At 53.9% G+C, this 27,333-nt stretch overlaps 6 protein-coding genes across 6 annotated transcripts; 3 read left to right on the top strand and 3 right to left on the bottom strand.

The window, feature by feature from the left end:
• Positions 1 to 687: 687 nt before the first annotated feature.
• Positions 688 to 3,459, bottom strand: BDP81DRAFT_311127 (uncharacterized protein; the record flags this gene model as incomplete). The annotated part of the gene is made up of 2 exons (XM_060583702.1): positions 688 to 1,604; positions 1,662 to 3,459. The coding sequence occupies 2 exons, from the start codon at positions 3,457 to 3,459 to the stop codon at positions 688 to 690; spliced, it is 2,715 nt and encodes a 904-aa protein (XP_060449814.1).
• Positions 3,460 to 6,445: 2,986 nt separating this feature from the next.
• BDP81DRAFT_310762 (MIF4G domain-containing protein) lies at positions 6,446 to 10,461 on the top strand (the record flags this gene model as incomplete). Its single annotated transcript, XM_060583667.1, has 8 exons — positions 6,446 to 6,464; positions 6,532 to 6,576; positions 6,644 to 8,691; positions 8,744 to 9,190; positions 9,241 to 9,525; positions 9,585 to 9,890; positions 9,949 to 10,087; positions 10,142 to 10,461. The coding sequence occupies 8 exons, from the start codon at positions 6,446 to 6,448 to the stop codon at positions 10,459 to 10,461; spliced, it is 3,609 nt and encodes a 1,202-aa protein (XP_060449813.1).
• Positions 10,462 to 10,521: 60 nt separating this feature from the next.
• On the bottom strand, positions 10,522 to 11,283 carry BDP81DRAFT_129410 (uncharacterized protein). Its single transcript, XM_060581718.1, has one exon. It carries the CDS (start codon positions 11,144 to 11,146, stop codon positions 10,751 to 10,753), a length of 396 nt encoding a protein of 131 aa, XP_060449812.1. The 5' UTR covers positions 11,147 to 11,283; the 3' UTR covers positions 10,522 to 10,750.
• A 4,171-nt stretch (positions 11,284 to 15,454) lies between these two features.
• On the top strand, positions 15,455 to 18,005 carry BDP81DRAFT_311057 (class VII chitin synthase; the record flags this gene model as incomplete). Its single annotated transcript, XM_060583694.1, has 3 exons — positions 15,455 to 15,496; positions 15,548 to 15,714; positions 15,779 to 18,005. The coding sequence occupies 3 exons, from the start codon at positions 15,455 to 15,457 to the stop codon at positions 18,003 to 18,005; spliced, it is 2,436 nt and encodes an 811-aa protein (XP_060449811.1).
• Positions 18,006 to 20,114: 2,109 nt separating this feature from the next.
• Positions 20,115 to 22,787, top strand: BDP81DRAFT_446141 (hsp70-like protein; the record flags this gene model as incomplete). Its single annotated transcript, XM_060592031.1, has 5 exons — positions 20,115 to 20,127; positions 20,216 to 20,277; positions 20,372 to 20,403; positions 20,481 to 22,440; positions 22,500 to 22,787. 5 exons carry the CDS (start codon positions 20,115 to 20,117, stop codon positions 22,785 to 22,787), a joined length of 2,355 nt encoding a protein of 784 aa, XP_060449810.1.
• Positions 22,788 to 23,565: 778 nt separating this feature from the next.
• On the bottom strand, positions 23,566 to 26,970 carry BDP81DRAFT_310068 (uncharacterized protein; the record flags this gene model as incomplete). Its single annotated transcript, XM_060583600.1, has 4 exons — positions 23,566 to 23,812; positions 23,892 to 25,888; positions 25,950 to 26,453; positions 26,515 to 26,970. The coding sequence occupies 4 exons, from the start codon at positions 26,968 to 26,970 to the stop codon at positions 23,566 to 23,568; spliced, it is 3,204 nt and encodes a 1,067-aa protein (XP_060449809.1).
• Between the last annotated feature and the right edge of the window lie 363 nt (positions 26,971 to 27,333).

Raw genomic sequence — 27,333 nt, 5'->3', positions numbered from 1 at the left:
GATAGTCACGAAAGAAATGTACATGACTTCTTCTCTTTTTGGGAGGTAATATTTACGGGGAGTCCAATGGTGTATAATCAAAGAGATTGTTCAAGTTGCAAAATGCAAAGTGCCTTAGTCCCGATGTGTCCTACCCGTTATATCACAGAATGACATGTAAGACAGAATTTGTCATGGGCAATCTACTATTGCATCGCTAGGAAGGATATATATATCTGCTGGGTATCCGCAGCGCCCACCCCCATGTCACGCATGTAAGTGCAATTAAAGCGAAGCTTGTACGCGTAATCTTTCCTTCCCTCCCATCCCGCGAAGATATCCAAATACGCCGTTGAAAACAGAAAGGAGCCCCCCGCTGATAAGCAAAAATTGTAAACATGCCGGTTTCCGCCCCCGATCAAGAAGATTTGAATTAAGCCCCCCTCCGGAGATGCTCGATTCTCTGCAACTACCTATCTCTCTCTCTCTCTCTCTCTGGATGCTCGGTCGTTGATACAAACTCCACCCACACTCGCACCCTCCACTAACTACGGCCCGGCGCGGTGGCGGCTCTGTCTGCTGACCAGGGGACCTGTGTGCCGAACTTCCGAGCTCCGTGGGCCCGGTCACGGGACGGGGCGTTTTGACGCCCTCTATGATGCAGAGTTGGCTACTGTAACCTTTTTAAAAAAAAAATTGGGATAGTGACTAGAAGAACAGCAAGTCGTCTTCCTTCCATCCGAGGCTAGCAAGACTGGCGCGAACCCCCTTCTCCAACGGTTCCGGTCCGCAAACGAGGACGAGCGCATCGTCGCCGCCGCGGCACCTGCCCACCTCCCTCTCGAAAAAGGCGGCGTCCATGCGACCCGTCAGCCCCGTCCACTCCGGCCCGGGTTTCGTGAGGGAGTACACCAGCCGGCACTTATCTGGCCCGGCGGCGGCGGCGGCCATGGCGTCGAGCTCCGCGCGGCAGAGGATATCCTCCTCGACGCGGTTGCCGTCGAGGAAGAGGCACGTCGTCGGGTCAGCTTCGTCTTTGAGGACGGCGCGGAGGACCTGGAAGATTGGCGTTATGCCGGAGCCGGCACAGATCATGACGAATCGTTTCACGGTGCGGTGTTTCCCCGAGATGGAGCATAGCCCCTTGCCGAGGTACTCGAACTTGCCAATGGGGCCCTTGAAGTCGACAAAGTGGCCGACGGGGATGGCGTCGAGGGCCTGTGTCATCTTGCCGCCCGGCTGGCCGCCGGGGGCGTCGTAGTAGATCTTGACGAGGACGTGGAGTTGACCCCGTTCGGTGCCCTCTGATATGGGTGTGTAGGCGCGGATGATGGCTTCGCGGGTGACGGGGTCGCGGAGGCGCATCATGAGATGCTGGCCGACGGGAAGGCCGGCGATTTGGTCGCCGTGTTCGAGGGTGAAGGTGAAGATTTTGGTGTCGGAGGAGATTTTGGTCTTTTTCGAAAGGATGCCCTTTGTCCAGGTCTTGGACTGCAGGAAGACAGCGCGAGGGGAGGCTTGGGCGTCTTCTACTACGACCTCGCCTGCGCTTAGAATCTTTTGGGCTGCGGAGTCGAGGGTGCCAATGTGGTATTGAGGCATCATGGCCTTGGCATTTTCGCTGTCTACGGGGAGAGTGTTAAAATAAGGCACCTTGCGAAATGGGATGGCTGCAAACTCACGAATGGCCAAGAACTCTTCTGATACGTCCTGTGCAGCTGCTCCAAAGATGGATGCTGCACCTCCCGGATGACCTTCTAAGAAAGGGGTGCCGTCGTACACTTCGTTGTTGACGACAAACCAAGGCTCTACCTCGCCCTCGTGCTGGCGCAGCTCGTCAATGGAGATTGTCCGCTTGACGGTGTCCTTGGTCATGCAAATTTCCTTGACGGGCTCCAGCTCTGTTGTATTGTCGGCCTCGCCCTCGACCTTCTCGCCCCAGAACCCGTTGGCCAGGTTTCCACCGGCTTTCTTGACGCGGTCCATCCACCCGCCCGGCATGAGAGCCGGTTGCGTGGGGTGCTCGAAACGAAGGCTGTGACCTTCTCTGTGGATGACGACCCTGAACCACGGATTGTTCATCATGCCCAGAACGCTCCAGTACATGTCTCTCGGCTGCACTATCATGCCCTCGTCCATGGCGCGGACCATGACGTCCGCCGCGTCCGCGAGCTGGGCGACGGGGATGTCCAGGTCCCAGAAGCACCAGCAGAAGCAGCTCTCTCTCCAGTCCATGTCCACGCGGCCGCCGTAGAGGGTTTCGCCCTCGGGGGCGAGTCGGTACGTGTCTTCGGGGTAGTTGATGTTGGCGAGGAGCCAGGTCTTCCCGCGGTCTAGGGTTATTTCTACTCGAGTGATGCGTCGTCCGCCGCCGCCATACGCGTAGCCGCGGACGTTGTAGGACTCTGGACCGTTGGTCAGTGACAGAGTCTCGTCGTGCGCAGGATAGCAGGTGGCGCTGTTCGTGTTGAGGTCGTAGATGGCGTAACGTTCATCTTTCCACACTTCGGGAAGGTCGGCACTGGCGTCTGGAGAGACCATGGTAGGGAGCACGCGGTTGTCGTAGATATGGTACCAGTTGTCACTCGGCTCCTTCGTCACGATGATCTTCTTGAGCCACTTCACGCTTCTGCCGCCGATCTGCCCGGGAATAATGATGCGTACTGGCTTTCCGTGGTCGGGGTGCAGCAACTCGCCATTCATGCGGTAACAGACGGTCACGCCGCGGTTGGGGTCCATGCACCAGTTGAGCTTGATACTCGTTCCATAGTATCCGTTGGGCAGCTTGTCGGCGCCCTCGAAACAGACGTATTTGGCGCCTCTCTTGGGCATGGCTTTGGCGAGCAGGTCGCCTATGGAGACGCCGGTCCAGATGGCCGTTGACAGGCCGGCGGCGCCCCATGAGAAGCCTTTTGACTTCCTAACCATGTTCTGTTCTTTCCGGCGGTTGCCAGCACATACGAGGGTGACAGGGTAGGTGATCTGCTCGTAGTCTGAGATGAGGTCTCTGAGCGTCATTTTGATGGGGTTCTCGACCAGGCCCTCGACTGTGAACTCCCAGTCAAACATGTCCTCGTCGTCGACTTTTGGCACGGGACCGTGGTTGCGTACATAATGCAGGTCTTTGGTGGTGATGAAGCCTTCATCGTACAGCTCGCTCAGGGGAGCCTCGACGTTGAAAGGGTGAAGTCCCGTTAACCGTATGAGTCTAGGATCTCGGGTGACGTGGCTGTCGGGTGTCTTGAGGTCTTCCGTGAGGACCTTGTTGACTCTGGACTTGGGGGGTAGGGGATATGTGCGGGGCCCCTCGACGATGACTTCGTCTAACAAGCATCCTGATATTGAGCAGTCTGATCCGCCGTCGACGCTATAAGATTGAGCCTCTCTTACAGTTGTTGCCGGGCTCGGAGGGAAGCTGAGCTCCTTTTTGGCGTGCGATTCCCGTAAGGATATCGTTCCAGGAGCGGGAAGAATATCCATGCTTGATAATCGCTGTCTATGAATGCCGAGTAGACGTGATGAGGAAGAGTGGACGAAGCTGAACAGGACAGGCGTCCGGGGTAACAGTTGTCTCAGTCGTTGATGACAATCACAAGCTAGCCATCAAATTGCTTAGACGCTAGGTAAGAATTACTCAGGTATCAAACGAGAAAAACAAGGCTCGATGCAAAGTCGCTATGTAGCAGAGTAGATAGTCAGAAATTATGAGAGAAAAGACAGAATTTACGAACGCCGGGCAAGGATGGAATAAGTAACAGTGATGAGTGGGTTTGGGTTGGTGGAGGTGAGTGAGAATTGGTTTTCCTGGGGCCGGAGTCTGGTGTCTGTGGTGTGGGCGGGCCAGACGCACGACAGGGGGGGCGAGGGGAATGGGGAATTGCTGCATGACATGACATGGCATGGCAAGTACTTCGTACGGATACAAGGCCAAAGATTTAAGGCCTTGCTCGGGGATGGGGTGGGATAGTATAACATCGCATCATCAGATGGAGGTGACGCTAAGATAAAGGCCCATCGGGAAAGGGCCGTGGACAGGCAGGATCGTCTCTCCGAGAAGCGTCGCTGACGGTTGGACAAGAACGTACGTACATAGTAAGATAATTAGAGAAAGTCCCGTCCTTGTACAGAACCTGCCGTGCCATATTCCATCCTCGCCAGAGACTTTAGCTTGAGTACCCTCGTTGGCCTTGGTGAAAGTGTCGTGTAAGTGAAAAGACGATTCGCCGGCGAATGAGATCGACCAGACGGCTCCGAACCTGGCAACTTGCCTTATTCGACGGGTACGGGACGGCGTGAGGCGAGGAGATGCAACATTCTAGCTAGGAAGGGAGTGGGCTCTACGTGTTGAAGAGTTCCGCGGAGGAAAGACACACACTGACACGACTGGCACGCTGGAGCGGGATTCTTATCAGTTGGCGTCATTCTTCTCTTGGACAGTTTGACGTTGGCGGTTAGACTGATGCTATTGGGGCGATAAGGGCTCAAAGCAACGGACGAGGGAAATCTCAGCGGAGATGCTTGATTCGACTTTTCCTTTCTTTATCGGCTCGGCATTTCCAGGTCCTGGATTGGTCAAATGGCTCGAATGGAACCCCGATCGGGATCCATGCCCCTGGGTCCGGGAATGCCCCGTGGAAAGGATTAAAAGGATCCCGGATCGGGGGGTTTCTCTGCCCATGCCCCTCCGGTTGGCGGCCGCATGAGCCGTACTTACCTCCTTCCTCGAGCCCGCACTTGAACATGTTCACATCCAAATCTTGCACACCTAGTGCGCTTGTTCAAGCTCAAAAACGGGGTTCGGTTCTCAGTTGCAACTGCCCCACCGGTGCTGTGATGGCCAGCAGGGTGGTGAGATTTGTTTTACTGTTGACAAGTTCGGTGAGGCATCATACCAGGTTTACAACCTTCAATCTGACAGTCGTTCGTTCACCTGTCGTTGGGCTAGGTCTCTTGACCCCGTCATCCTAGGATCATCAACGTGGCACGTCGCACAACTTGACACCCATCACGACGGTTTGCGGAGATTTCTCTCGTGTTGCCTGTAACACTCATGTCGTGGCTCACTGTTAGCGTCGCCCCGTGAATGTGGCGACGCGAACCTGGAAGCCTTGAGCAACATCGTGGCTGGCAGTGAATGACTTGTCATCGCTCGCTGCCTGACATCTGATCCTACAGACAACAGTGTGACTCAACGTAGAAGAGCCTCGGACGAGGCCAGAAGTTTGGACCAGCCACACCTTCAGCGTTTGTGCTTTCGCATTGCGTAAAGTTTTAGTCACATACTACACGTGTGGTGTTGTGGCTGATTTGTCGAGAATAGGATTGGCAGACTTCCGTTCTTGATCCTGTCCTACCCGCCATTGGCCAATTGAGATGGTGATTCGTGGTAATTGAGCATCAGCATGTTGACTCTGGATCGGTGTTCGTAAGTTGCTCCATCTTTCCTCGAAGGCAGCATGTCTCATTCTCACCGCTGAGCCCGTAAGTGGAGACAGAGGCTTTCATCACGAAGCCACAGAAATGGGCGTTCGGCAGAAATATTCAAGACTCACCTCACCCAATTCCGGGATTCCCATGTTTGGCTTGAAATCTGCGTATACCGGTACTTTAGTTAGCACTCATCAGTTGACATGAAGATTTCTCATGCGGCTGGGTGATGTTATTGAACTTCATGAAGCATCTTGACGGGGAAGGCTTGATGGTCCCGTCTTTCTCTCACTTTCGCATCAACGTAAATCCTTCCGACACTCATCCAAGTTCTGAGTGCTCAGTGAGGTGATTGTGGGAAGTGAGGTGGACCTGTAAACGACAAAGGTACCCAAAGCGCCGGGTCATGACGCTCACCGCCCGGACCACCAAGATGGACCGTGGAATGCGGCACCCAAGGCGGCAAATCAGATCCATGGATGCTACCTTCGGTGCTTGGGTGTGCCTACCCACCTAAGCTACAGGCTATTCACAGCAGGAACCATGCGCCGAATAGGTTCCTCCCTCCGAAACTCTCACTGCAAGGCGCCTGTGACCCTGTGCAGCCTTCCCCATCGCAAAACCTGGAAGGCTCTCCGCGACCTTCCTGAATCTCCAAGGTCGCTCGCTACCAAAAACCCACTAAATGCAACCGCCACCATCGCTGCCCTGACTTGGTGCAGATCCAGCAGCGACAGGCAACCCGACGGCTCCTCACCTTCACCTCAGGTCCAGAATTCTCTCAGCACCGCCAACACGATCGCCAACGACGCCATTCACACAAATCCGAACCGACACGACCACTTGCCCCTCCAGGCAAGGCCTGCCGCTGCGAACCATTTTACCGATGCCGGCCCATGTTGACGCGCAGAGTCACATTCGTTTACAACACTCGATCCCATAGCATCAGCTCCCGACATCATCAGTGCCATCCTGCCCTATGTAGCGCTCGTCCGCTCTCAACCCTTGCAAACACAACACCCGATTCTCACGATCCGCCATGGATCGTGCCAGGAAGCGTCAGTTCCGCCCACCCGCCCGCCGCCTTCTCTTCTACTATTCGACACCTTGCTAACAATCATTCAGGTGAATTGCGCTCCCTGAACACCCGCGCTTGGGATGGCGAGCAAGGTTCGTACATCAGGTTCAAACCCCACCATGCCCAACACCCCTCCTCTGACTTGGTTCTCCTACACAGATCTGTTTGCTGTCAGCAAATCCCTCGATTCATCTCTCAAGAAGAATACCGCCTTCATCAAGCGCCTTCGAACCGCCGTATCAGCCGCGACCCTAAACACCTTCCTCCAAGAGATCCGCACCCTCAGCCTGCACAAGTACCTCTCCGAAATTGTCTCTGCCTGCTTCGAGGGTCTATGCCGACTCAAGTCCCCCGGCGAGATCGAAGCCGGCGTCGAAATCGTCAGCGCTCTGCACCAGCGCTTTGGCCCCAGCGAGTTCACCGAATACCTAGGATGGCTGCTCGGGAAGGGAATGGCAACGCCCGACAAGAGCTTGCTCAAGTCGTTGGCACCCGAGGTTCGCGAGAAGGAGGAGAAAGAGCGCTTGACGCGCCAGCGTGTGCTCTTGCGCATTGTCACCGAGCTTTGGCTGGTTGATATTCTGCGAACCCTCGACGACGTTACACGGCCAGACGATGCTACAAAGGGCGCCACGGGCAAGGTTGCCGAGCTGAAGCCTAGAGCGCAGGCAAACAGGAGCGGCGCTACCGAGCCCTTCCCTCTCGAGGTATTGAAGGATCTGTTAGGCCACGATCGGGAGCACGTCAACTTGCCTCTACTCGTCATCTTCGTAAAGGCTTTCAGCTGGGATATCTTGGGCGTCAAGTCTACAGCAGCCGAGGGACGAAAGACTGTCGAGGAGGACGGTGCGACCAAGACCGCCAACGGAATAGTACACGGCGAGAGTGGCGGCGAAGACCAAGCTAACGACACCGAAGATCAGCCGGTCACCCCCCCTGAGCTTCAAGAGAAGTTCAAGACAATCCTCAAAAAGTACTTCGAGGACGTCAAGAGCCATGTTGTCCGAGACCAGAAATCGATCCATTCTCAAGGTCGCCGTAATGCCGAAGCCTATGTCAAGTCAGGCGAAGTTTTTGAAGATCGACAGGCCAACTTTGAAAAGCAAATGAAGGCCCAGGAGCGGCTGGTAGCCAATGCGCAGGCCATTGCTGACGCCATTGGCGCTGATATGCCTGATCTCAAGGAGAGCGATGACTCGCTCGGCAACACCAACGGCTCGATCGGTCTGGTCAAAGCTGGTGACTATCTTCGAGGCCTTGGTGACGGTGCTGGTATTTGGGAAGACGAAGATGAGCGACGCTTCTACGAAAATCTCGTCGACCTGAAGGGCAAAGTTCCGGGCATTCTCTTGGACGACGGCAAGAAGAAGAAGCCCGATAACGAGGAGCAAGTGGGCAAGAAAGTAGAAGTCACCGAGACACCTGAACCGCCCAAGGTCCCGGATGCCGCTGAAGACCAGTCCACCTCCATTGCCAACAAGACGATCGGCGCTCAAGTGGATGCAGTGTTGGCTCGCCTGCCAGATCTCACCAACAAGGATGTCATTGACCAAGCCGCTATCGACTTCTGCTACCTCAACTCGAAAGCCTCGCGTAACAGACTGATCAAAGCTTTGACTGAAGTCCCCAAAGGTCGCGGCGACCTGCTGCCATCATGGGCTAGGCTCGCTGCTACTTTGGGTAGATACATGCCGGATATCCCTAAAGGCCTCGTCGACTATCTTGATGCCGAGTTCCGCAGTCTGCAGAGACGAAAGGACAAAGACTTTCTCGGCCAAGTTCGCTTGAGCAACATTCGTTACCTTGCTGAACTGACCAAATTTGGCATCGTCCCGGAGCATGTTGTGTTTCATTGTCTCAAGGTCAGCCTCGACGACTTCTCGAGGATGAATATTGAGATTATCTGCAATCTCCTAGAGAACTGTGGACGGTACCTTCTGCGGAACCCAGAGACCTCACCGCGCATGGCAACATTTCTCGAGACATTGCAACGCAAAAAGTCTGTCCAGCACATTGGCCAAGCCGAGCGCATGCTTATTGAGAACGCCGTCTACTACGTTGACCCTCCTGACCGTCCGGCAATCCAGCAAAAGGAGCGCACTCCCATGGAGCTGTTCATTCGCAAGTTGATCTACATGGATATGACCAAGCGTAATTACAGTAAGGTCTTGAAGCAGATTCGCAGACTCCACTGGGAGGAGGCCGAGGTAAGTCAATATCTATCATTGCCGTGTTGTCAAAAGTTAACCACCTGAAAAGGTCGTCAACATTCTTGAAAAGGTCTTCTCCAAGCCAGGCAAAGTCAAGTACGGCAATATCCACCTTCTCGCAATTCTCCTCAGCGCAATCTACCGCTACCACCCAGCTTTCGTAGTCAGGGTCATTGACACTGTCATGGAATCGATTTGCTTTGGCCTGGAACAGAATGACTTCAAGTTCTACCAGCGAAGGATTTCCGAGGTCAAGTACATTGGTGAGCTCTACAACTATCGAATGGTCGAGCATCCAGTCGTCTTCGACACCATGTACAAGATCATGACGTTTGGTCACGGTGGCCCGCCCATTCCCGGTCGATTGAACCATTTTGATTTGCCCGACGATTTCTTCCGTATTCGTCTGATTGCGACTATCTTGGAGACATGCGGCATGTATTTTGCCAAGGGTGCGGCTGGCAAGAAGCTAGACTATTTCTTGTCTTTCTTCCAGGTTTGTGTCTGTGAATTTGATGTTGGTTTTCATCGACTAATACATGATAGTACTACATCTATACCAAGCAATCGTTGCCCATGGATATCGAGTTCATTGTTCAAGATACCTTTGCTCTTACACGACCGCAGTGGAAGTTGGCAACCAACCTCGAAGAGGCTTCAAAGGCATTCCAACTTGCCATAGCTCAAGATCAAAAGGTGTCAGGAGCCGACAAGAATCTCGAGGCCGATGATGCATCCATTGGGTCATCTTCGGACGATGAGGATGGAGATGAACACCTGCCTGAGCCCGAAGCTGATGAAGAAGAGTCTGATTCTGGCGAAGAGGCCGAGGTAGGAGAAGTGCATATGTCGTGCTGGTCCAAACCGTCACTAATCAGTCGTACGAACAGGACAACGACGTTGACATGTCTCACGCGGACTCCGACAGCGAGGATGAGGCCATCGTGGTCACTCGTCAACAGGAGCAAGTTGATCCGGAAGCCGAGGCCGAGTTTGAACGTGAATATGCCAAGATGATGGCCGAGAGTCTGGAATCTCGCAAATTCGAGCGCAAGCCCTTGTTCGACGTGCCGTTACCCGTCCGTGGCAAAAGTAAGGAGTCAGCGACAGGGCCTGACTCTGGAGATACTGGCGTCCCCGCTCCCAGTAGCACAATGGCCTTTTCGCTCTTGACGAAGAAGGGCAACCGCCAGCAGGTGCGTGAAGTCATGGTGAATTGAGTGCAGTCACTTGCTTTGCTGACACGCCTCGCAGACACGAACTGTAGAACTCCCTTCCGACTCAACATTTGCTGTGGCTATGAAAACTCAGCAACAAGCCGAAAGAGAGGAGCAGCAACGCATCAAGAACCTTGTCTTGAACTACGATCTTCGCGAGAACGAGGATCAGGATGGTAACGACTGCCCAAACCCACTGAAAACACATCCAGTTATTCACAACCCCCAAGCAGGTCACGAGAAGGCAACTTCCTACCACCACAATCGAACAGATCGCGGAAAAGACCGTGGCGGACAACGGGTTCGCAAGCTTCAGCTAAGTGACGTTGATTGGTATGAATCATCAACCAAGCGTGGAAATCATTTTGCGCGGGTGCACACTTCTCGCTCCGACTGGGACGTAGAAGCTGGCAACGATGTAGAGCAGTCAGAGACTTCTCCAACACATCATCACGGCACTGTTCACAAGCGTCACATGTCGGCCATGCACTCTACGCCCAGACCGGGGGATCGGAAGGAACAGCCTCGCCGGGTTCGCAAGTGCCAGTAGAGTTTGCTAACGATGAGGAAACCTCGCTTCTATTACAGGACGTGAAGAACGCACCATCATACAGAACTAGATTCTGAGGAAACACATTATTGCAGTCTACCAGACGTCACCGACACAACCCGCTGGAGGTTGCCGCAGCTGCCAAAACTTCCAAGGTGGAGGATGGCCCATGGGGCTTACCGAGGCAGAGCATCCATGCGAGGCACCAAACGTGGCCGAGTATACCCTCGTCAATGAAGCTTACCAGAGACGCCTGACCGACCGATTGGCTCTTCAAACTTATAAAGCTCTACTGTCTAGCCGAAACCCATGGCAGACTGGCAAGTAAATGATCCAAGCTGCGATCGACAATGGTTGACCTATAGGATTCATATGGATGAAGAGGCATGGATTGCAAGGACGGCCAGTCACCCGCTAGATCGTAGTTCGTGCGTGAGGGTGACGATAAAGGAGGAGCGAGGAATGCCAGGTGGAATGGATGGGGTGCAGAGCAGATCTTTACCACACCAGCTAAGCAAGTGGTACAGTACCTCTTAGATCTGAAGCCATCGCTCTGGTAGATTGACACAGGGATTACCGCCGCCTTTTCTTTACAGAGGAGAATTCCCACATTCAACATTCTTTTGATAGAGAGAAGTAGATGTCCCAATATCGAGAAAGGTAACAGTTGCATGCGCAGACACATGACAGGAAACGTTGATCATTTTCATTTCTTGTGGGCGAGTCTGGCCAAATGCTTCACTCGCAGCGGCACAGGGGAAAAAGGATGGCGTGAATGTGTCTTTTGGTCTGGTCGTTGCAGCGAAGTCCCGATAGCCTGATCTTGTATTCTCGCAGGATTTGCAGCTGAATCGCTGCAATCCGCAGGACAGAATCTTGAACAAGCTGGTTGCGGGTGTGGCTTACAGTCGACCCCAATGTGTGGTTCGAGAGTTGGCGTGTAGTGGAGTGGAGCGTCATGGCCCTGGTTGACGGTGCTAGATCTGATGTAACTCGATGGTGCTTCTTGGCAAGCATTAGCTGTGGGCAAGAGGAAATACGAAGTGCACATGTTTCAGTTGGCACAAGCAGTACCATTTCTTGGAAAGGGTGCCATCGTTCGTTTCACCTTGAAGAAATAGGCTGACGTTGCATCGTCGTCGAAGCTGGCCAGCCCAGTCTCGGTAGAGAATTTGTTTTTCCTTTGCTGCAGGAAACGTCCCGACAACAGCATGCTGTGCATTTGACGCTGCCATTGTTGCCGCGCAGCTACTCAGCACAACAGCATCGCGACTGCAGCCGCGACCGGACGTTAGGGGACCTACATCCGGTGGACGCAAGACGGATTGCGAGGAAGCCGAAGGTGTGCTCCGAGGTTCATGCAGGTCAAAAGTGTACACCTAAAGTCTAGGCGATGGCAAAAGACGAACAAGACCCTGTGCGCGTATCGACGACAGCTTGACATGGCTGGGCAACACTATTGGGCCGAACCTTGACCTTGTTTGTGCATAAGCTTCCTCCATTCGTCCGATGTCGAGGTTCTCGCGACGCCTGCCTCAACTTAAGGTAGGTATCGCAAACGGAGAGGGATGTTGCTGATGCATTGTATTCTGCGGACTTGGCCGACAGGCTATCAGCAGTGCCGCGTAAAAATGCTGACAATTCGGAATGGAAGGGAACCACATGTCGCTCTCAGACTTGAGGTGGTTGATGAGGTAACTAGCCACAGTCGAAACTTGAGTCGGCGGCGGCGGGCGATCGCGTGGCAAATCGAGGCCGCAAACAACTATCTGTCGCCTATGTGATGCCATCGCCGAGCGGGATGAAGATGAGTGGGAGTAGCCACCTAGGAGCACTTGGAGGGGTGCTCTGGAAGGGGGTGGGGTGTGAACGAGGCACGCGTGGGCCTATGGCGCCGTTGTCCCAGTGTGTCCTGAAATATCATATTCCGGCTGATCCTGGGTTGCTCGGACGTCCACGGACCGTCTTGGGGTGGAATCTGTATGATACCATGTCTATATCCACCGGCTAGGTAAGAGATGTTCAGCACCGACCACGGTAACGCTGAGCCTACCTTGGACTGGCGGACGGGGAGATGGAAGGATCAGTAAAGGAGGATTCGAGCGAGCTCTAGGACGTGAGGAATTGGGCAGGGTCTTGCTGCAGACATATGTGTGTTTTGAATCGAGATATCCGTAGCAAAGGAAGCTTGAGGTCAGATACATGTCTTGGGATACGGCGGAGTTGGCGTAGATGATTTGGAAGATGGTTGTGTGGACTGTGGAAGAGTTCGAATGAGGCAGAAGTTAGAACAAAAGTCCAGTTGGTTCTGGCCCGAAAATAGACGGGATCATTCGCGGTTGCATGGATATCGGAGAATTTCATCTCTTGCCTCCGTCGACTTTGGAGAAGTGAAATAAGAATTCCCCACAGGAGCCGGGATCGTCGTCGGCAAGATTGGCTGCCCCTGGACCGAACCGTCTTAGCGCCTCCAGCAAGGTTCAGCGTGCTAACTACGTACTCCGTAGTGGCTACCTACCTACCTACCTAAGGTTAGTAAGGTTAGTAAGGTAGTAGTGAGTGACCTTGAGCGAGGTACGCCAATCATAAGGAATTTCCTTCCCGCCATTCCTAGATGTTCCGTCCTTCAAAGTGCGATGGAAGCACCAGATGCAAATCATCAATGTTTCCCTCCGTCATCTCAGTCAACCTCAGCGGACAGGGATTTTCTTCTCGGCGTTTGACAGCAAGGGTTTACTGGCCCCAGTATACCTACCAACCTGAAGCTTGCTTCGCTGCCTCGCTCGGTTCTCGATATGCTCCGAGCTTACCTTGGCGATGCTGCCTCCACTGCTCTAGGAAAAACGAATAGGTATCTGTCGTTGTTTGGTCTTTGAGAGGTGACGGACACGGAGTGGCAAAGGTTAACCGGAATGGCTTCTACAGCAACCGCGCGCAGGGACAAGCGGGCGGGTTGCCGCGTCTAAAGTACGTGACTATCTACTGTGAGAACAGAACATTCCATCCCAAACTCAAAAAGAGACCCTTCACCTTATTTCCCTGGGGTGATGCTCTGCATTCACCCTAATGCGATGGCGGTCGAATAAGGTGGCCGTACAGGGCACCGCAAGTTCTTTGATACAGCGGCCCCTACCGCCCGAAGTCCCGGCTGTGCTGGCGACCCACCTGTCGGCTCGTCTGATCCCTGACCCTTTCCCTGACTTGACCCAATTGGGATGCTCAGCTAATACAAACAACCCCTGCTTCACCAAGGGTAGCATGGTAGATGCAACTTCACGTCCTGCTTGAGTGCCAACAGCGCATACTACGTACCTACTTTGCTACTCTCACATCGCTTCGGTGATTTTGCCTGGCTCACCTGCCGTGCACGTCGCATTCTACACAAATATGCTCGGATGTTGAGAATGCGGGATACCTACCTTACCCCAGAAGGTATGGGCTGTTCAGACAGGTGGTCCCAAATCTAAGAGGTGTGCAGAACAACTCTCACGGGCTCGACTGGGCTGTGCATTCCACATTTGATCATCACGTCCGTCTCACTCTCCTACTCAGAGTTGTTCCCAGCAACGAGTGCCTTGACCGGCGTAGACGCCGTTACCATCGGAAGCACATCATTTCTCAGCAACGATCGCGGATCTAAACGAGACCATGAGGACGGGTGATGCCCCCAACCTAACCTTTGCGTGATTAGCATTCCGTCGAGAACCCGGCTGCGTGGGAAGTTGAAGACACGAGGCATGTCGCACCAAGGGTCCTGACAGCCGCACCACATGCCATCCTAATCATCTCGCCCGGTTAACTGATACAGCATTTCTGGGCGAGGCTATTGCCACGATGGCAACCCGATTCGTCAATGTTGCCACGCACCCGACGCCGGGGACGTCCAGGAAACTGTAGAAACACATCTCTTAGGTCCCGCAAGGCGTACAATTTGCACCTCGAACCGGCCGGTCGCAATACCAAGAGCCCAGTCCATGTGCGCAATCGGGTGGCTATCCCGCGCCAAATGATGCCTCGTCTGGCTTGACAATGGCGCCCATCCATCAATCGGCTAAGGTGATCCGTGCAGGCCGGTGATCCTTGAGAGCTGCTTTTGCTTGCTTGCTTGTTTGCTTGATCCCCTTGGGCTGAATACCTAATCATCCTCCTTACCCACCTATTCAACTTGGACCATCCAGAACCCCCCCTCACCCCCATTAGTCTGTGAGGTGCCGGATCGATCCTAGACGGGCGCGGTTCTATCGAGCCTCGAACCCTGTTCGCGCCTCCCCCGTCTTTGGTACCCTTTCCTTTTCCGTCTGGCTCCATGTTACGCCCCAGGCTTCTTAAGACGAGTAGGAGCCGGCCAACATCTCCCGTCATCTGATTTCCTCCTCAGCGTCTCTTTTAGTCTCCGTCGCTCCGCGATCTTTCTTTGTCCTCTCTTGCTGATCCCCGCTCATGATGTACTCGTTGACCTCATAAGAGCATATCTGAGCTTGAGTGTCGCGACCGACCTTTTATTGCCTGGAAGTGGCCAACCTGAACGGGCCGGTCACTACTGGGAGGTGAGTCGTTTCCTCATCCGGCCCATTGGAAGCCACCACAAGCTCACCTCACTCGAAGAAACAGGCAATTTTGCCCGTATTCACGGCCGAACTACTAGACCTCGCCTTCCGCGGTTACCGACCACTTTGTTCGGATACCTTGCTTGCGTTGGCACGGTACAACTTGAGCCTTGACTCCAGCCCGATAAACCCGTCCGACTGGGTTCAAGAAAACGAGTGTTAAATATAGTACGTGCCGAACAGGCGAGCTGCAACTACCCGACGACAACACGCTTTATCTGCACGATCCCGCCTCCCTCACCGCGACGTGGACTTTTTTCCATTCAGCTGAAGTTGCGCTTCCCGGTCGGCTTCTTGCCCGCCTGCGTTTGCTCATACTTCTCGTGTATCGTCGATTCAGTACACATTCCTTAGACAAGATGGAAGACTATAGTTATCTTGTCAAGATGGCGGAGCCTGGCGACGAAAATTACTGGGCCCCCAAAGATGTGAGCTTCTTTGCATCTCACATGCCCATTTTCACTAGCTGACATGTCCAGATTGTTTACACTGCGATTGTCGGATTGGTGATGCTGGCAGCCATCCTCGAATGGTTCCTATGGATCGCCGCATTTCTATACTGCTTGTGGAAGGTCTTCGTCAAGGCCGAGCACTGGTCGATTCGAATATTGGCAGTCATTGTTGGCGTCTTGTTCACTTGTTTCAGGTAAGTGACGGCTGTCACGCAATCCCCTCGTACGAAGGATGGTTGAGCTCACGATCATTACCAGAGCCATTTTCCTTCCCATCATGATCGTCACTCTACCATTGCCCAGTGCTGTCGTAAAGTACTGGCCAACGAACATGGTCGATGTGCTTCAGTGGTTCGCTTTCTGGAGTTTCGCTGGTCTTCTGACCATTCCATGGCTTTTCTGCGTCTATCAGCTTGTTACCAACCAGCTCGGAAGAACGAAGAGAATCAAGCAGGTTTTGGACGAAGTTTCGGCACCAAAAGTCGTCATCGTCATGCCCGTTTACAAGGAAGACCCCGATGTTCTCGTTGTTGCCATCAACTCCGTCGTCGACTGCGACTATCCGCCCTCATGCATTCACGTCTTCCTCTCGTTCGACGGTGATCAAGAGGACGAACTCTACTTGAACACTCTCGAGAAGATGGGTGTCCCATTGACCTTGGAGACATACCCCAAGAGCATCGACGTCTCATACAGGTCCGCCCGTATCACCATCTCGCGATTCCCCCATGGAGGCAAACGTCACTGTCAGAAGGCCACCTTCAAGCTCATCGACAAGGTTTACGAGCATTACCTCAAGAGAAACGACAACCTCTTTATCCTGTTCATTGATTCCGATTGTATTCTGGACCCCACCTGCCTGCAGAACTTCGTCTTCGATATGGAGATGAGTCCCGGTAACCCCAGAGACATGTTGGCCATGACCGGTGTTATCACGTCTACGACTAAGAAGCATAGCTTGATCACACTGCTCCAAGATATGGAGTATATTCATGGCCAACTTTTCGAGCGAACTGTCGAGTCCGGATGTGGCGCCGTCACTTGTCTTCCCGGTGCTTTGACTATGCTTCGATTCTCTGCTTTCCGCCGCATGGCTAAGTACTACTTTGCCGATAAAGCAGAGCAGTGCGAGGATCTTTTCGACTTCGCCAAATGCCATCTGGGCGAGGATCGCTGGCTTACGCATTTGTTCATGATCGGAGCCAAGAAGCGGTACCAGATTCAGATGTGTACCTCCGCCTTCTGCAAGACCGAAGCTGTCCAGACCTACGCATCCCTGATCAAGCAGCGTAGACGTTGGTTCCTGGGTTTCCTTTCCAACGAAGTCTGCATGCTTACTGATTGGCGTCTCTGGAAGCGCTATCCTATCCTGGTTCTCGTTCGATTCATGCAAAACACCATTCGAACTACGGCTCTCTTGTTCTTCATCATGGTCCTCGCCATCATCACCACCTCCAAGAAGGTTGACAACTTGCCGGTCGGCTTCATTGCAATTTCCCTTGGACTCAACTGGCTTATGATGTTGTACTTTGGCGCTAAGCTCCGCCGATACAAGATTTGGCTGTACCCGATCATGTTCGTCCTGAACCCCTTCTTCAACTGGTTTTACATGGTTTATGGTATCTTCACGGCTGGTCAAAGAACATGGGGAGGCCCGAGAGCTGATGCCGCTACTGCCGACACCGAGACTACTGCGCAGGAGGCTATCGAGCAAGCCAAGGAAGGCGGAGACGAGCTCAACATCGTGCCCGAATCATTCATCCCTGCCGCCGAGGCCAGAAAGGAGAGCATCGCTGGCGGCAAGGGCAACATGGGCCCAATGGGTCGCAAGCACAGTGTCGTTCAGCCACCATCGCAAATCGAGGGACGCTTCGCTGCCAGAAAGAAGTCAGCTGCTGGGTTCTACGTCAACGCCGACGACTCTCAAGTCACTGTTAATCGATCCGGACCTAGTGGTTTCGGTCCGGCATGGGCTTTGCAGTCACGCGACTCATTTGATAGTATGGTGTCGTCGCAGACGGCTGGCAACTCGGTCTACATGCCTCGTCGCGTGGAGAGTATCATGGGAGAAGAGGATCGCAAGAAGTACGAGCTCGCACAGCAGAGCCAGTTCAACCAGTTTTTGTCCAACTCTAAGCGTTTTGGAGCTCAGACTACGACCACTGGCCAGGTATACGAATATTCCGACGCTGAGATGAAGCGGGGAGGATACCAAGACGCCCCGGATCCGATGGACAGAGGCCAGGAGTACACCGACAATGTCCGGATGGGCACTGTTGACAACAGCTTTTCCGGACGGCCGCAGTCTTCAGAAGGGCTGCCAAGGCAAGGAATGAGTGCAACACATTCGGCCAGAAGTGGGCGCAGTCCTCTTGCGCGTGCCAGTTTGGTCCGCACCATCCCTCTCGAAGATGTCCAGTCCGAGGGTGAAAGCTCAAGCGGAGGCCAGGACAGTCGGGATCACTCGCCCAAGAGAAGACACTAGAGAAGGGAGGGGGGTTTGAAGCAACGACGTTGTGCGATAGAATGGATACAATTGCATCTTATGGCGTTGAAAGGGCTCACAAAGATGAAGCAAGAGAAGGTCAAGATGTCTGGCAACTTTAGTTTCTGGGGTTTTTTTCCTTGAGTTTTTTCCCATTTCTTTTGTAAAACCCAGGGGTTGACAGTGTAAGAGCTGGCTGTACAACGCCTAGCATGGCGGACATTGGAGAGAAATACCACTTGGCCAGACAGCCAAGCCATTAGCAATAGTTACATAATGCAATGCGTTTTTGAGGCATTCCTACTCTTGCAAACTGACGACATCGAGCAAAGGGCGATTGTACCTAGTGACATTGTATGGGGAACAATATGACATTCGCGGCATGGCCTTCATCCCAAGATGTGATGGGTAAACTCATGGACTACCGATGCCATGGCATTAGCAACAATATCCGGTTGAGTGACCGGGTTCGTTTGCAGACTGCTGGATGCTGTGAAGTAATAATAATCAAGATCAAGATGTAGAGCGCCGGGGAAGGACATGCATTTGGTAATCATCGCGGCATGGACACGATGTATTACCCAATAGAGGGGTATCGCCAAGATAAGATTAGATAAGTGCATGTGGACTCGGAACGATATCGTGCTTGGCAACAAACCTGCAGAGACAGCATGTTGTCTGGTTGTATGTTTTACAAGACCGTCTACAGTCTCACGGGAACAGCCTGACATTGACGGACATTCTTAGCCATGATGCCCAAGCTGCTCCGTATCTACACGTAGGTCGGATCTGTTTGGACAGGTTTACTATACCTACAAACGAGCAAGGACTGGGTACATGTTGTTCTTGAACAGGGGTGGCTTTGATTTTTGGAGGACAAAGGATGGATTGCTTGCTTCGAAACTGAGGCGGTCCACCATATTCGTACATTATACCCCCAAACTCCGTTGCAAAAGTATGGCTCACTGACATGCAGAGACACAACGGCGAGCAAGTCTACCAGCCGGCCTTACCTTACACGTGGAGATGGTTCTTCGTTGTCCGCATTGCCTCACTCCCGCGGGAGCCAGTTGGAGTCGAGAGAGGCCACGATTGGGTGAGGGGTGGCGGCGTGGCGGGGTGGAGGGGAGATGGTGGAGGGGCAGAAAGCTGGAAGGGTGACGAGAAATCCATGGTGGCAGCAGCGGAGTGGCACGGCGACCCGAGCGAGCAGGGGCGGGCCAAGGCAATTAGGAACGACAGAGAACGAAGGAGAATCTTCTTTCCCATTCGGCCTCCACTACTATTTCAGCGCCCTGACACCGTCAAAATTCCATTTGGGTCCACCCATCTCAAGTCATTCCCGTCCCGCCGAGTACCTAACATTTCCTCGCCCTTCCATTTTCCGAGGTACCTTACCTTACTCAGAGCGCACTGTCACAGCAATCCACCCTTCCAAGCAAAGAAAACGTCCACTAGAAGACGCTCCAGTTACAGAGTATCGCACGCTAAACGTCCATGCCATATAGTAGGTACCCAACTTGACAGCACACACAAAATCCAACCCAACCCAGTGTAAGGTACCGTGTCAAAAAAGGTACCTGACCGCCCTTCTTCCATCACCATCAACCCAAAGTAAACCCGGTGTGGCCACGTACCTTACCGCTACCTGGACCTCTCCCCCGGCCTTCCCTGTCTGTCCCGCCCACCTCATCCACCTCACACATTTACTGTGGCCTGCCTTACCTCAGAGTACTTACTTGGTGGACAGCCCAGCCAGAGACACTTCCTGGTGACGCTAGAGCGCACTGCAGCTTTTTTTCCACTCCCGCACTTCCCACCTTCAGGTTCTCTTGCATATTGAACAAACTCTTAAACCTTGCATTTGTCTGTACTCGACATTTTCCTCCCCCCAACCTTTTCGACGAGACGACCTTACGACTCGACCGCTTGCAAATACCCTTCCCGCAAGTCGGATAATCAATCATCACTCGATCAAGACTCGAACCCCCATCAAACCTCTTTCCTCTTCTCAGAGCGTTGTTGTGAGCGCAACCCCGCTGCCATCACAGAGTCCTCCAGACAATCCTTGTTTACAATATCCTCGCAGAAAGAACACTACCGCCCAACATGAGTGTCGTCGGTATGCTTGCGCCTCTCTCCCTTTCCTTGCCGACTTGCTATCTGTCGCCTCACCGAACCGTTGCTGACTTTTGCCTTCTTTGCTTCAGGTGTTGATTTCGGAACCCTCAAGACGGTCATTGCCGTCGCCAGAAATCGCGGTGTCGATGTGGTGCGTACCCCGACCTCTGCCCCTCCCCCGCCAAAAAAAAAAAAACCAGCAGAGATTTTGCGACAGAACAACGAAGACTAACGATCGAATCTAGATTTCCAACGAGGTCTCCAACCGTGCCACGCCGTATGTTCAACCCTACATCCCCCGATCGTCCGAAATACATAAAAAGAGGATACAGTCAAACTAACCCTTCTCCATAGGTCTGTCGTTGGATTCGGTCCCAAGTCGCGATACCTCGGCGAGAGCGCCAAGACGCAAGAAATCTCCAACCTCAAGAACACTGTCGGTTCCATCAAGCGTCTTGCTGGCCGCACCTTCGCCGACCCCGATGCCCAGCTCGAGCAGCAGTACATTACCGCTCCCCTCGTCGATGTCAACGGCCAGGTCGGTGTCGAGGTCTCGTACCTTGGCAAGAAGGAGAAGTTCTCCAACACCCAGCTGATCTCCATGTACCTCAGCAAGATCAAGCAAACAACACAGGCTGAGCTCAAGCTTCCCGTCTCCGACTTGGTCATGAGCGTCCCCGCCTGGTTCACCGATATCCAGCGCCGCGCCATCATCGATGCTGCCGAGATCGCCGGCCTGAAGCTCCTCCGCCTCATGAACGACACCACTGCTGCCGCTCTCGGCTGGGGTATCACCAAGCTCGATCTCCCCGCCCCCGAGGAGAAGCCCCGCCGTGTTGCCTTCATCGATATCGGCCACAGCAACTACACCTGCTCCATTGTTGAGTTCAAGAAGGGCGAGCTGGCCGTCAAGGGTACCGCCTTCGACCGTCACTTTGGTGGCCGCGACTTCGACAAGGCTGTCGTCGAGCACTTGGGCAAGGAGTTCAACGGAAAGTACGGCATTGACATTCACTCCAACGGCCGCGCCATGGCCCGCACCATCGCTGCCGCCGAGAAGTGCAAGAAGATCTTGTCTGCCAACCAGCAGGCGCCCGTCAATATCGAGTCCATCATGAACGACGTCGATGTTTCCGCCATGATCACACGCCCGGAGTTCGAGGCCCTCGTCGAGCCTTTGCTTCAGCGTGTCCACGTTCCTCTCGAGCAGGCTCTTGCCGAGGCCAAGGTGACCAAGGACGACATTGACGTCATTGAGGTCATTGGTGGTGGCAGCCGTGTTCCCGCCCTCAAGGAGCGCATCCAGGCTTTCTTCGGAAAGACCCTGTCTTTCACCCTGAACCAGGACGAGGCCGTTGCCCGTGGTGCTGCCTTCAGCTGCGCTATTCTGTCCCCCGTCTTCCGTGTCCGCGACTTCACCGTCCAGGACATCATGAGCTACCCCATCGAGTTCGCCTGGGAGAAGGCTCCCGATATTCCCGATGAGGACACCAGCCTGACTGTCTTCAACCGCGGCAACGTTCTGCCGTCCACCAAGATTCTCACCTTCTACCGCAAGCAGCCCTTTGATCTCGAGGCCCGCTACGCCAAGCCCCAAGATCTCCCCGGCAAGGTTAACCCGTGGATCGGTCGCTTCTCTGTCAAGGGCGTTAAGGCCGACGGCAAGGACGACTTCATGATCTGCAAGCTGAAGGCTCGTGTCAACATCCACGGTGTTCTCAACGTCGAGAGCGGCTACTACGTCGAGGACCAGGAGGTTGAAGAGGAGGTCAAGGAAGAGGAGAAGGATGGCGAGAAGAAGGACCCTGATGTGAGTGTTGCGGCGTCTCGTTACGAAACTTTTCCCTCTGCCGACGTGCTTGATAGCTTGGAGTCGCCGCTCAAACGACGGCGCCAAACTTTCGACACGGAGTCGCGTTCTGTTCCGCCCCCGTCTTACGCGTTTGTCGAGGATGAAGAGATCTCGAAGCTAACAATCTACTCACCTCAAAAGGCCATGGAGACTGACAACAACAACAACAACAACAAGGAGGATGCTCCCAAGAAGATTCGCAAGGTAAAGAAGCAAGTCCGCAAGGGCGACCTTCCCATTGTCAGCGGCACAGCTTCCCTGTCCGACTCAGCAAGAACCGCTCTTCTCGAGAAGGAGTCTGCCATGGTTATGGAGGACAAGCTTGTCGCCGACACCGAGGAGAAGAAGAACGAGCTCGAGACCTTTATCTACGACCTCCGCAACAAGCTCGACGACCAGTACGCCGACTTCGCCAGCGACGAGGAGAAGACCAAGATCAAGGAGAAGCTCGAGGCTAGCGAGGTAAGAGAGCTTCTTGAAATGCATGCGATTTGAAAGCGGCTGCTAACCTCATGTTCCAGGACTGGCTCTACGACGAGGGCGAGGACGCCACCAAGGCTGTCTACGTTGCCAAGATTGACGAGATCCGCGCCATGGCCGGACCCATCGTCCAGCGCCACTTCGAGAAGGTCGAGGAGGACCGCCGTATTGTTCAGGAGAGAGTAGAGGCTGAGAAAGCCGCCAAGCGCGCCGAAGAGGAGGCTCGCAAAGCTGCCGAAGCTGAGAAGGCTCCTCCGGCGGCTAAGGATGAGGAGATGACCGACGCCGATGCCGCAAAGGCCGACGCTGAGGCCGAGGGCACGAAATAGGATCCCGTGGACCTGACCAACGTCTGAAACTTGGAAAACAAAACAAGACAACAAAGAACAAAAAGCGAGAAATCAACGAAGATGATAGAATAGACCCTTAGTTATGGTTTCTTTCGGGTTGGCATAGGGTTATCAGGCTAGAGCAGCTTCGACGGTTATTATGCAATGAGAGAAATGACTTGAAATTTGACAATGACCAAGGTTTCCATATCCACACCATGTAACCTATGTCGATCGAGTTGATACTTCCCTGCGGTTTCATCTTTGAAAGCAGTTGTGACTGAGTGCGTGCATTTATGGTGAAGTTGCCTCCAGAATACAATTATTACAGCACAGTGAACGTCGCTTTCTCAACTTCTCGTCTCTCTCGAACCCGTCTGGATTGTTTGGCCATCATGAAATACATTCGACGGGACGGGGCACATACATTCAGAGGCACGGAGCATAGCAAACAAGCAAGTCACAAGTCTAGATAAACATCTCTTTGGATTCTTTTGCCTACTACAGCTCGCGATCTTTTTTGGAGAATGACCATGGAAAACAAACATATGCTTTTTGGGGGTGTAAACCACCTCATAGACAAGAAATCCACATCACTTCTTTGAAAAGAAAAAACCCTCGTCATTTCCATCCCTTGATGCAGCCAGATAAACCCACTTCCTATACCATTCACTCATCCCTCTCCATACTTTTCCATCTCCAACCTCTCTCCCTCCCCCTTATCATGTAGCTAAACACGGACAAGAGAGACAGACACTTGGGAGTAAATATTGTGCAATCAGTGGATGTCGAAAAGGGGCTTGAGCTTGATGATGAGCTGCCACTCGTCGTTGGAGACGTCCTTGCGGTAGAACTCCTTGAGGGTGTTGATGCTGGCGCGCGAGATGAGACTGTACAGCACGTCAGACTCCTCGAGGTGGCGACCGTATGTCGGCTGGTGACCGCCCATTTCAATCTTGACGGCGACTGAGGGCTGTCCCTTTTTGCAGACGGGGATTTGCTTGTGGTCACGCTCGATACCGGTACTAGTAGCGCCAGTCTCGGATTAGCTCCAAATTCTTCTCATGGTTTCTTCGTCAGGTCGATGGGGGGTTATGGACTTACACTCTGCCCAAGTTGATGATTTCCTTGACACCGGTGACGGCGTTGGTCTTGACAGCTGCAATGGGCGTGTTGACCTTCAGCTGACCTTCAACGACGTCAACACCGACGACGATGGGGCCGGTCTTGTTGAAGACGGCAACCGTGTTGAGCACGCAGGGGAACACGGCCAACATCTTGGACTCTTCCTTCTTCTTCTCCAGCAGCTCGGCCATGTGCTTGTTGAAGGCATCAAACAAGTGGTAGATAATGTCCGCAGTGAAGACCTTGACGCCGACATCGTCGGCGTACTGCTGCGCCTCCTTGTCGACCTTGACATCGAAGCAGAGCATGACGGCGTAGTCGGACGCCTTCTCCAACATGATACCAGCCTGCATGACGTCGCGCTTGTACACCGGGCCAATACCGACGTTGGCGACGGGAATCTTGCAGTCCTTGAGGAAATCCAGCAGGGCCTCAAGGGAACCGAGAGTGGACGCCTGGACGCTGACACCACGACCAGTCTTCTCGACACGACTGAAGAGAGTCGCCAGATCGGCCTCGACCTCGTCGATAATGTCGTCCTCGTCGTCGTCGGGGCCGACGACCATCATGCGAGAACCGGCAATGGCACCCTCAAGACCAGGGGCACTGATCTTTACACCGAGAGCGGCCTTGACCTCCTTGTTGTGCACGTAGGCAGACTTGAGACGCAGCTCGCGCATCGGTGCGGGTGTCAACAACGCACGAATGTTAGTGGTGATGGCACCTTCCACACCACACAACACTATCCTGTCACCCTCGCGCAGGATACCGTTAGACAGGACAACGTCAACAGTCATACCGAAACCTTCAATGGCCTTGACCTCGAGAACAGTAGCCTGAACCTCGGAAAGGTACATCAAGGCTCCAACCATGCGCTCCTGGGTGAGCTGGACAATGAGCTTCAGCATATCGGGAATACCCTCTCCGGTGTGGGCGGAAGTGGGGATAAGCGACACGTTCTTGGCCATGGACTTGTTCTCGTAGAAGAGCTCCGCGTTGAAACCCTGCTCGGCGAAGGCGACCTTGGTCTGCTCCAGGCGGTTCTTGAACTCGTTCTGGACACCCTTGGGCTGCAACGCCAGAGACTCCTGGAAGCCGTTGTTATCGACCTTCTTCCAGCCGTACAGACGATCAATCTTGTTGAGGGCAACGACGAAAGGAGTCTTCCTGTCACGCAGCATCCTCATGGACTCCAGAGTCTGGGGCTCGAGACCGTGCATGATATCGACGACGAGAATGGCAATGTTGCAAAGGGACGAACCACGAGAGCGCAGGTTGGAGAAGGACTCGTGACCAGGGGTATCGATAACCAACAGACCGGGAACCTTGAAGTCGAAGGCGCCGTCAGGGTTGACGACGGCCGTCTTGGCCTTGATAGCCTCGACAGGGAAGTAGGTGGCACCGATCTGTTGAGTGATACCACCGGCTTCGCCCTCCTGCACGTTGGTCTGACGAATCTTGTCGAGAAGCTTCGTCTTTCCGGTATCGACGTGACCCAGAATACAGCAAATGGGCGATCGGAGGTTGTCCTTGGATCTGGCAGCCAACGCGGCTTGGTGAGCCTTCTCACGGCGCTCTGCGGCCTCCTTCTTGCGTTGGAGTTCGGCTTGACGGGCTGCTGTCTCCTTCTCATCCTCCGAGTCGGATTCAGATTCGGAGTCAGAGTCATCATCTTCATCGTCGTCCTCGTCATCATCCTCATCCTTCTTGTCGGCCTTGCCGTTAGCGGTCTTCTTCTTCTCTGCTTCTTCGTCACTGTCAGCATCCCAGCTGTCCTTGACGTCGTCTTCGTCGGAGGCAGCAGCAGCTTCCCAGTCGTCTTCCAGATCGCTTTCTGCCGCCTTCTTCTTGGCAGCAGCGGCAGCCTCTGCGTCAGCCTTCTCCTTGGCGGCCTTGTCCTCGGCCTCCTTGATGAGCCGTTCAGCTTCCTTCTTAGCGCGCTCTGCAGCCTCAGCAAGGGCCTTGTCTTCGTCAATCTGTGGACCAGTATGTTAGCGACAGTCTACTGTTGGAACCCGCCTCGTCTTTTAAGCTCACCTTATCTTGCACCCTGCGGCCACCCTTCTTCTTGTTGTCGTAGGAGACCTTCTTCTTCTCGCCCTCTTCGGACGGGCCAACCTTGATGCCGGCAGCAAGCATCTGCTGGAGCTTCCGCTCGTTACGGGCCTTCTCCTCCTTCTGCGCCTTGGTCATGAACTTGCCCTCCTTCTTAAGCTGCTCAATCTTCTCCTTCTCCTTTTGCTTCTTGAGTGCCTTGGCCTCCTCTTTGCGCTTGTTTTCTTCCTCCGCGGCTTTCTCCTCCTCCGCAATTCTCTTCTTCTCGTTTTCGGCGAACTCAGCGTCCTCTTGCTGTCTGCGGCGGAGCTCCTCTTGCTGCTTCTGGAGGGCGGCCAGAGCGGCGGGGATCTTCTTCTTCTTGCCACCCTTTTCCTCGGCCGGAGGGGGTGCGACGGCAGCGGCGGCAGGCGTGGGGGAGTCCTTCTTCTCGGGAGCTGCTGCCTTGACGGGCTCAGGCTTGGTAACAGGCTTCTTCTTGGCGGCCTATGAATGGGAGTCTTGGTTAGATTGATCATATGGATAGAGAAGGCGATTGTGAACTCACATTTTCCTTCTTGCGCTGCTTCTCTCTCTCCTTCTTCAGTTTCTCCTTCTCGGCCTTGGTAAGGACGCGGCCGGAGTTGTCGTCATCGTCATCGTCATTGCCAGCTGAGGCGGCGGCAGCGGCCTGCTTTCCCTTGCCACCCTTGCCCTTCTTCTCAGGCAGGGCAAACTCATCGTCCATGGTCGCTTCTTGAGGGGCCTTCTCAGCAAGACTGGGCGAAGGTGCGTCCTCCTGCTCGGGTTCGGCGATGGGTTCCTCAATGCCCTTCTTCTTTCTCTTCTCTCTGTTCTTGCGCAGAGTGGCCATGAGACCACTGACCTCCTCCTCCGCCTCACCCTCGGCTGGCTTTTCGGCATCAGCCTCGGGGGCGGCGGCGGCAGGAGCGACAGTCTCGCCGAGCTCATTCTCCCAGTCGTCGTTGGCGCGAGCCTTGTTGCCCTTCTTCTTGGGAGGCATCTTGAAGGTATTCGACGTCGGAGTCGTTGAAAGGACTTTGGGAATGTCTCTAAATAAGGACTGTGTCCAGTTTGTAGACTTAAATCAGGAAAGACCCTAAATAGTTGCCGATTGTGGGCGATCCAGCCAGTAAATGACGGCTAGAGGGACAGACGGAAATTCCCAAGGATGGGTGGGGTTTCTTATGTCTGGTGGTGGCACGCGAAAGAAAGAGCTCTTTCAGCGATGTAAGAGATGAGGTGGCGAAACCGAGTCCTGAATGCGATTCTGTCGGGGCCGACACGACATAATACGGACGAGGCGATGCGTCTTGTCTGGCTTCAACCGGGGGAAAGAACAGAGGTCGTTGAGAACTGGCCAAAA

Source organism: Colletotrichum phormii (genome assembly GCF_030913505.1).
Source record: "Colletotrichum phormii strain CBS 102054 chromosome Unknown BDP81scaffold_3, whole genome shotgun sequence".
NCBI lineage: Eukaryota > Fungi > Ascomycota > Sordariomycetes > Glomerellales > Glomerellaceae > Colletotrichum > Colletotrichum phormii.
Note: the sequence above shows the minus strand (reverse complement) of the source record. Positions and strands in the feature narration are given on the sequence as shown.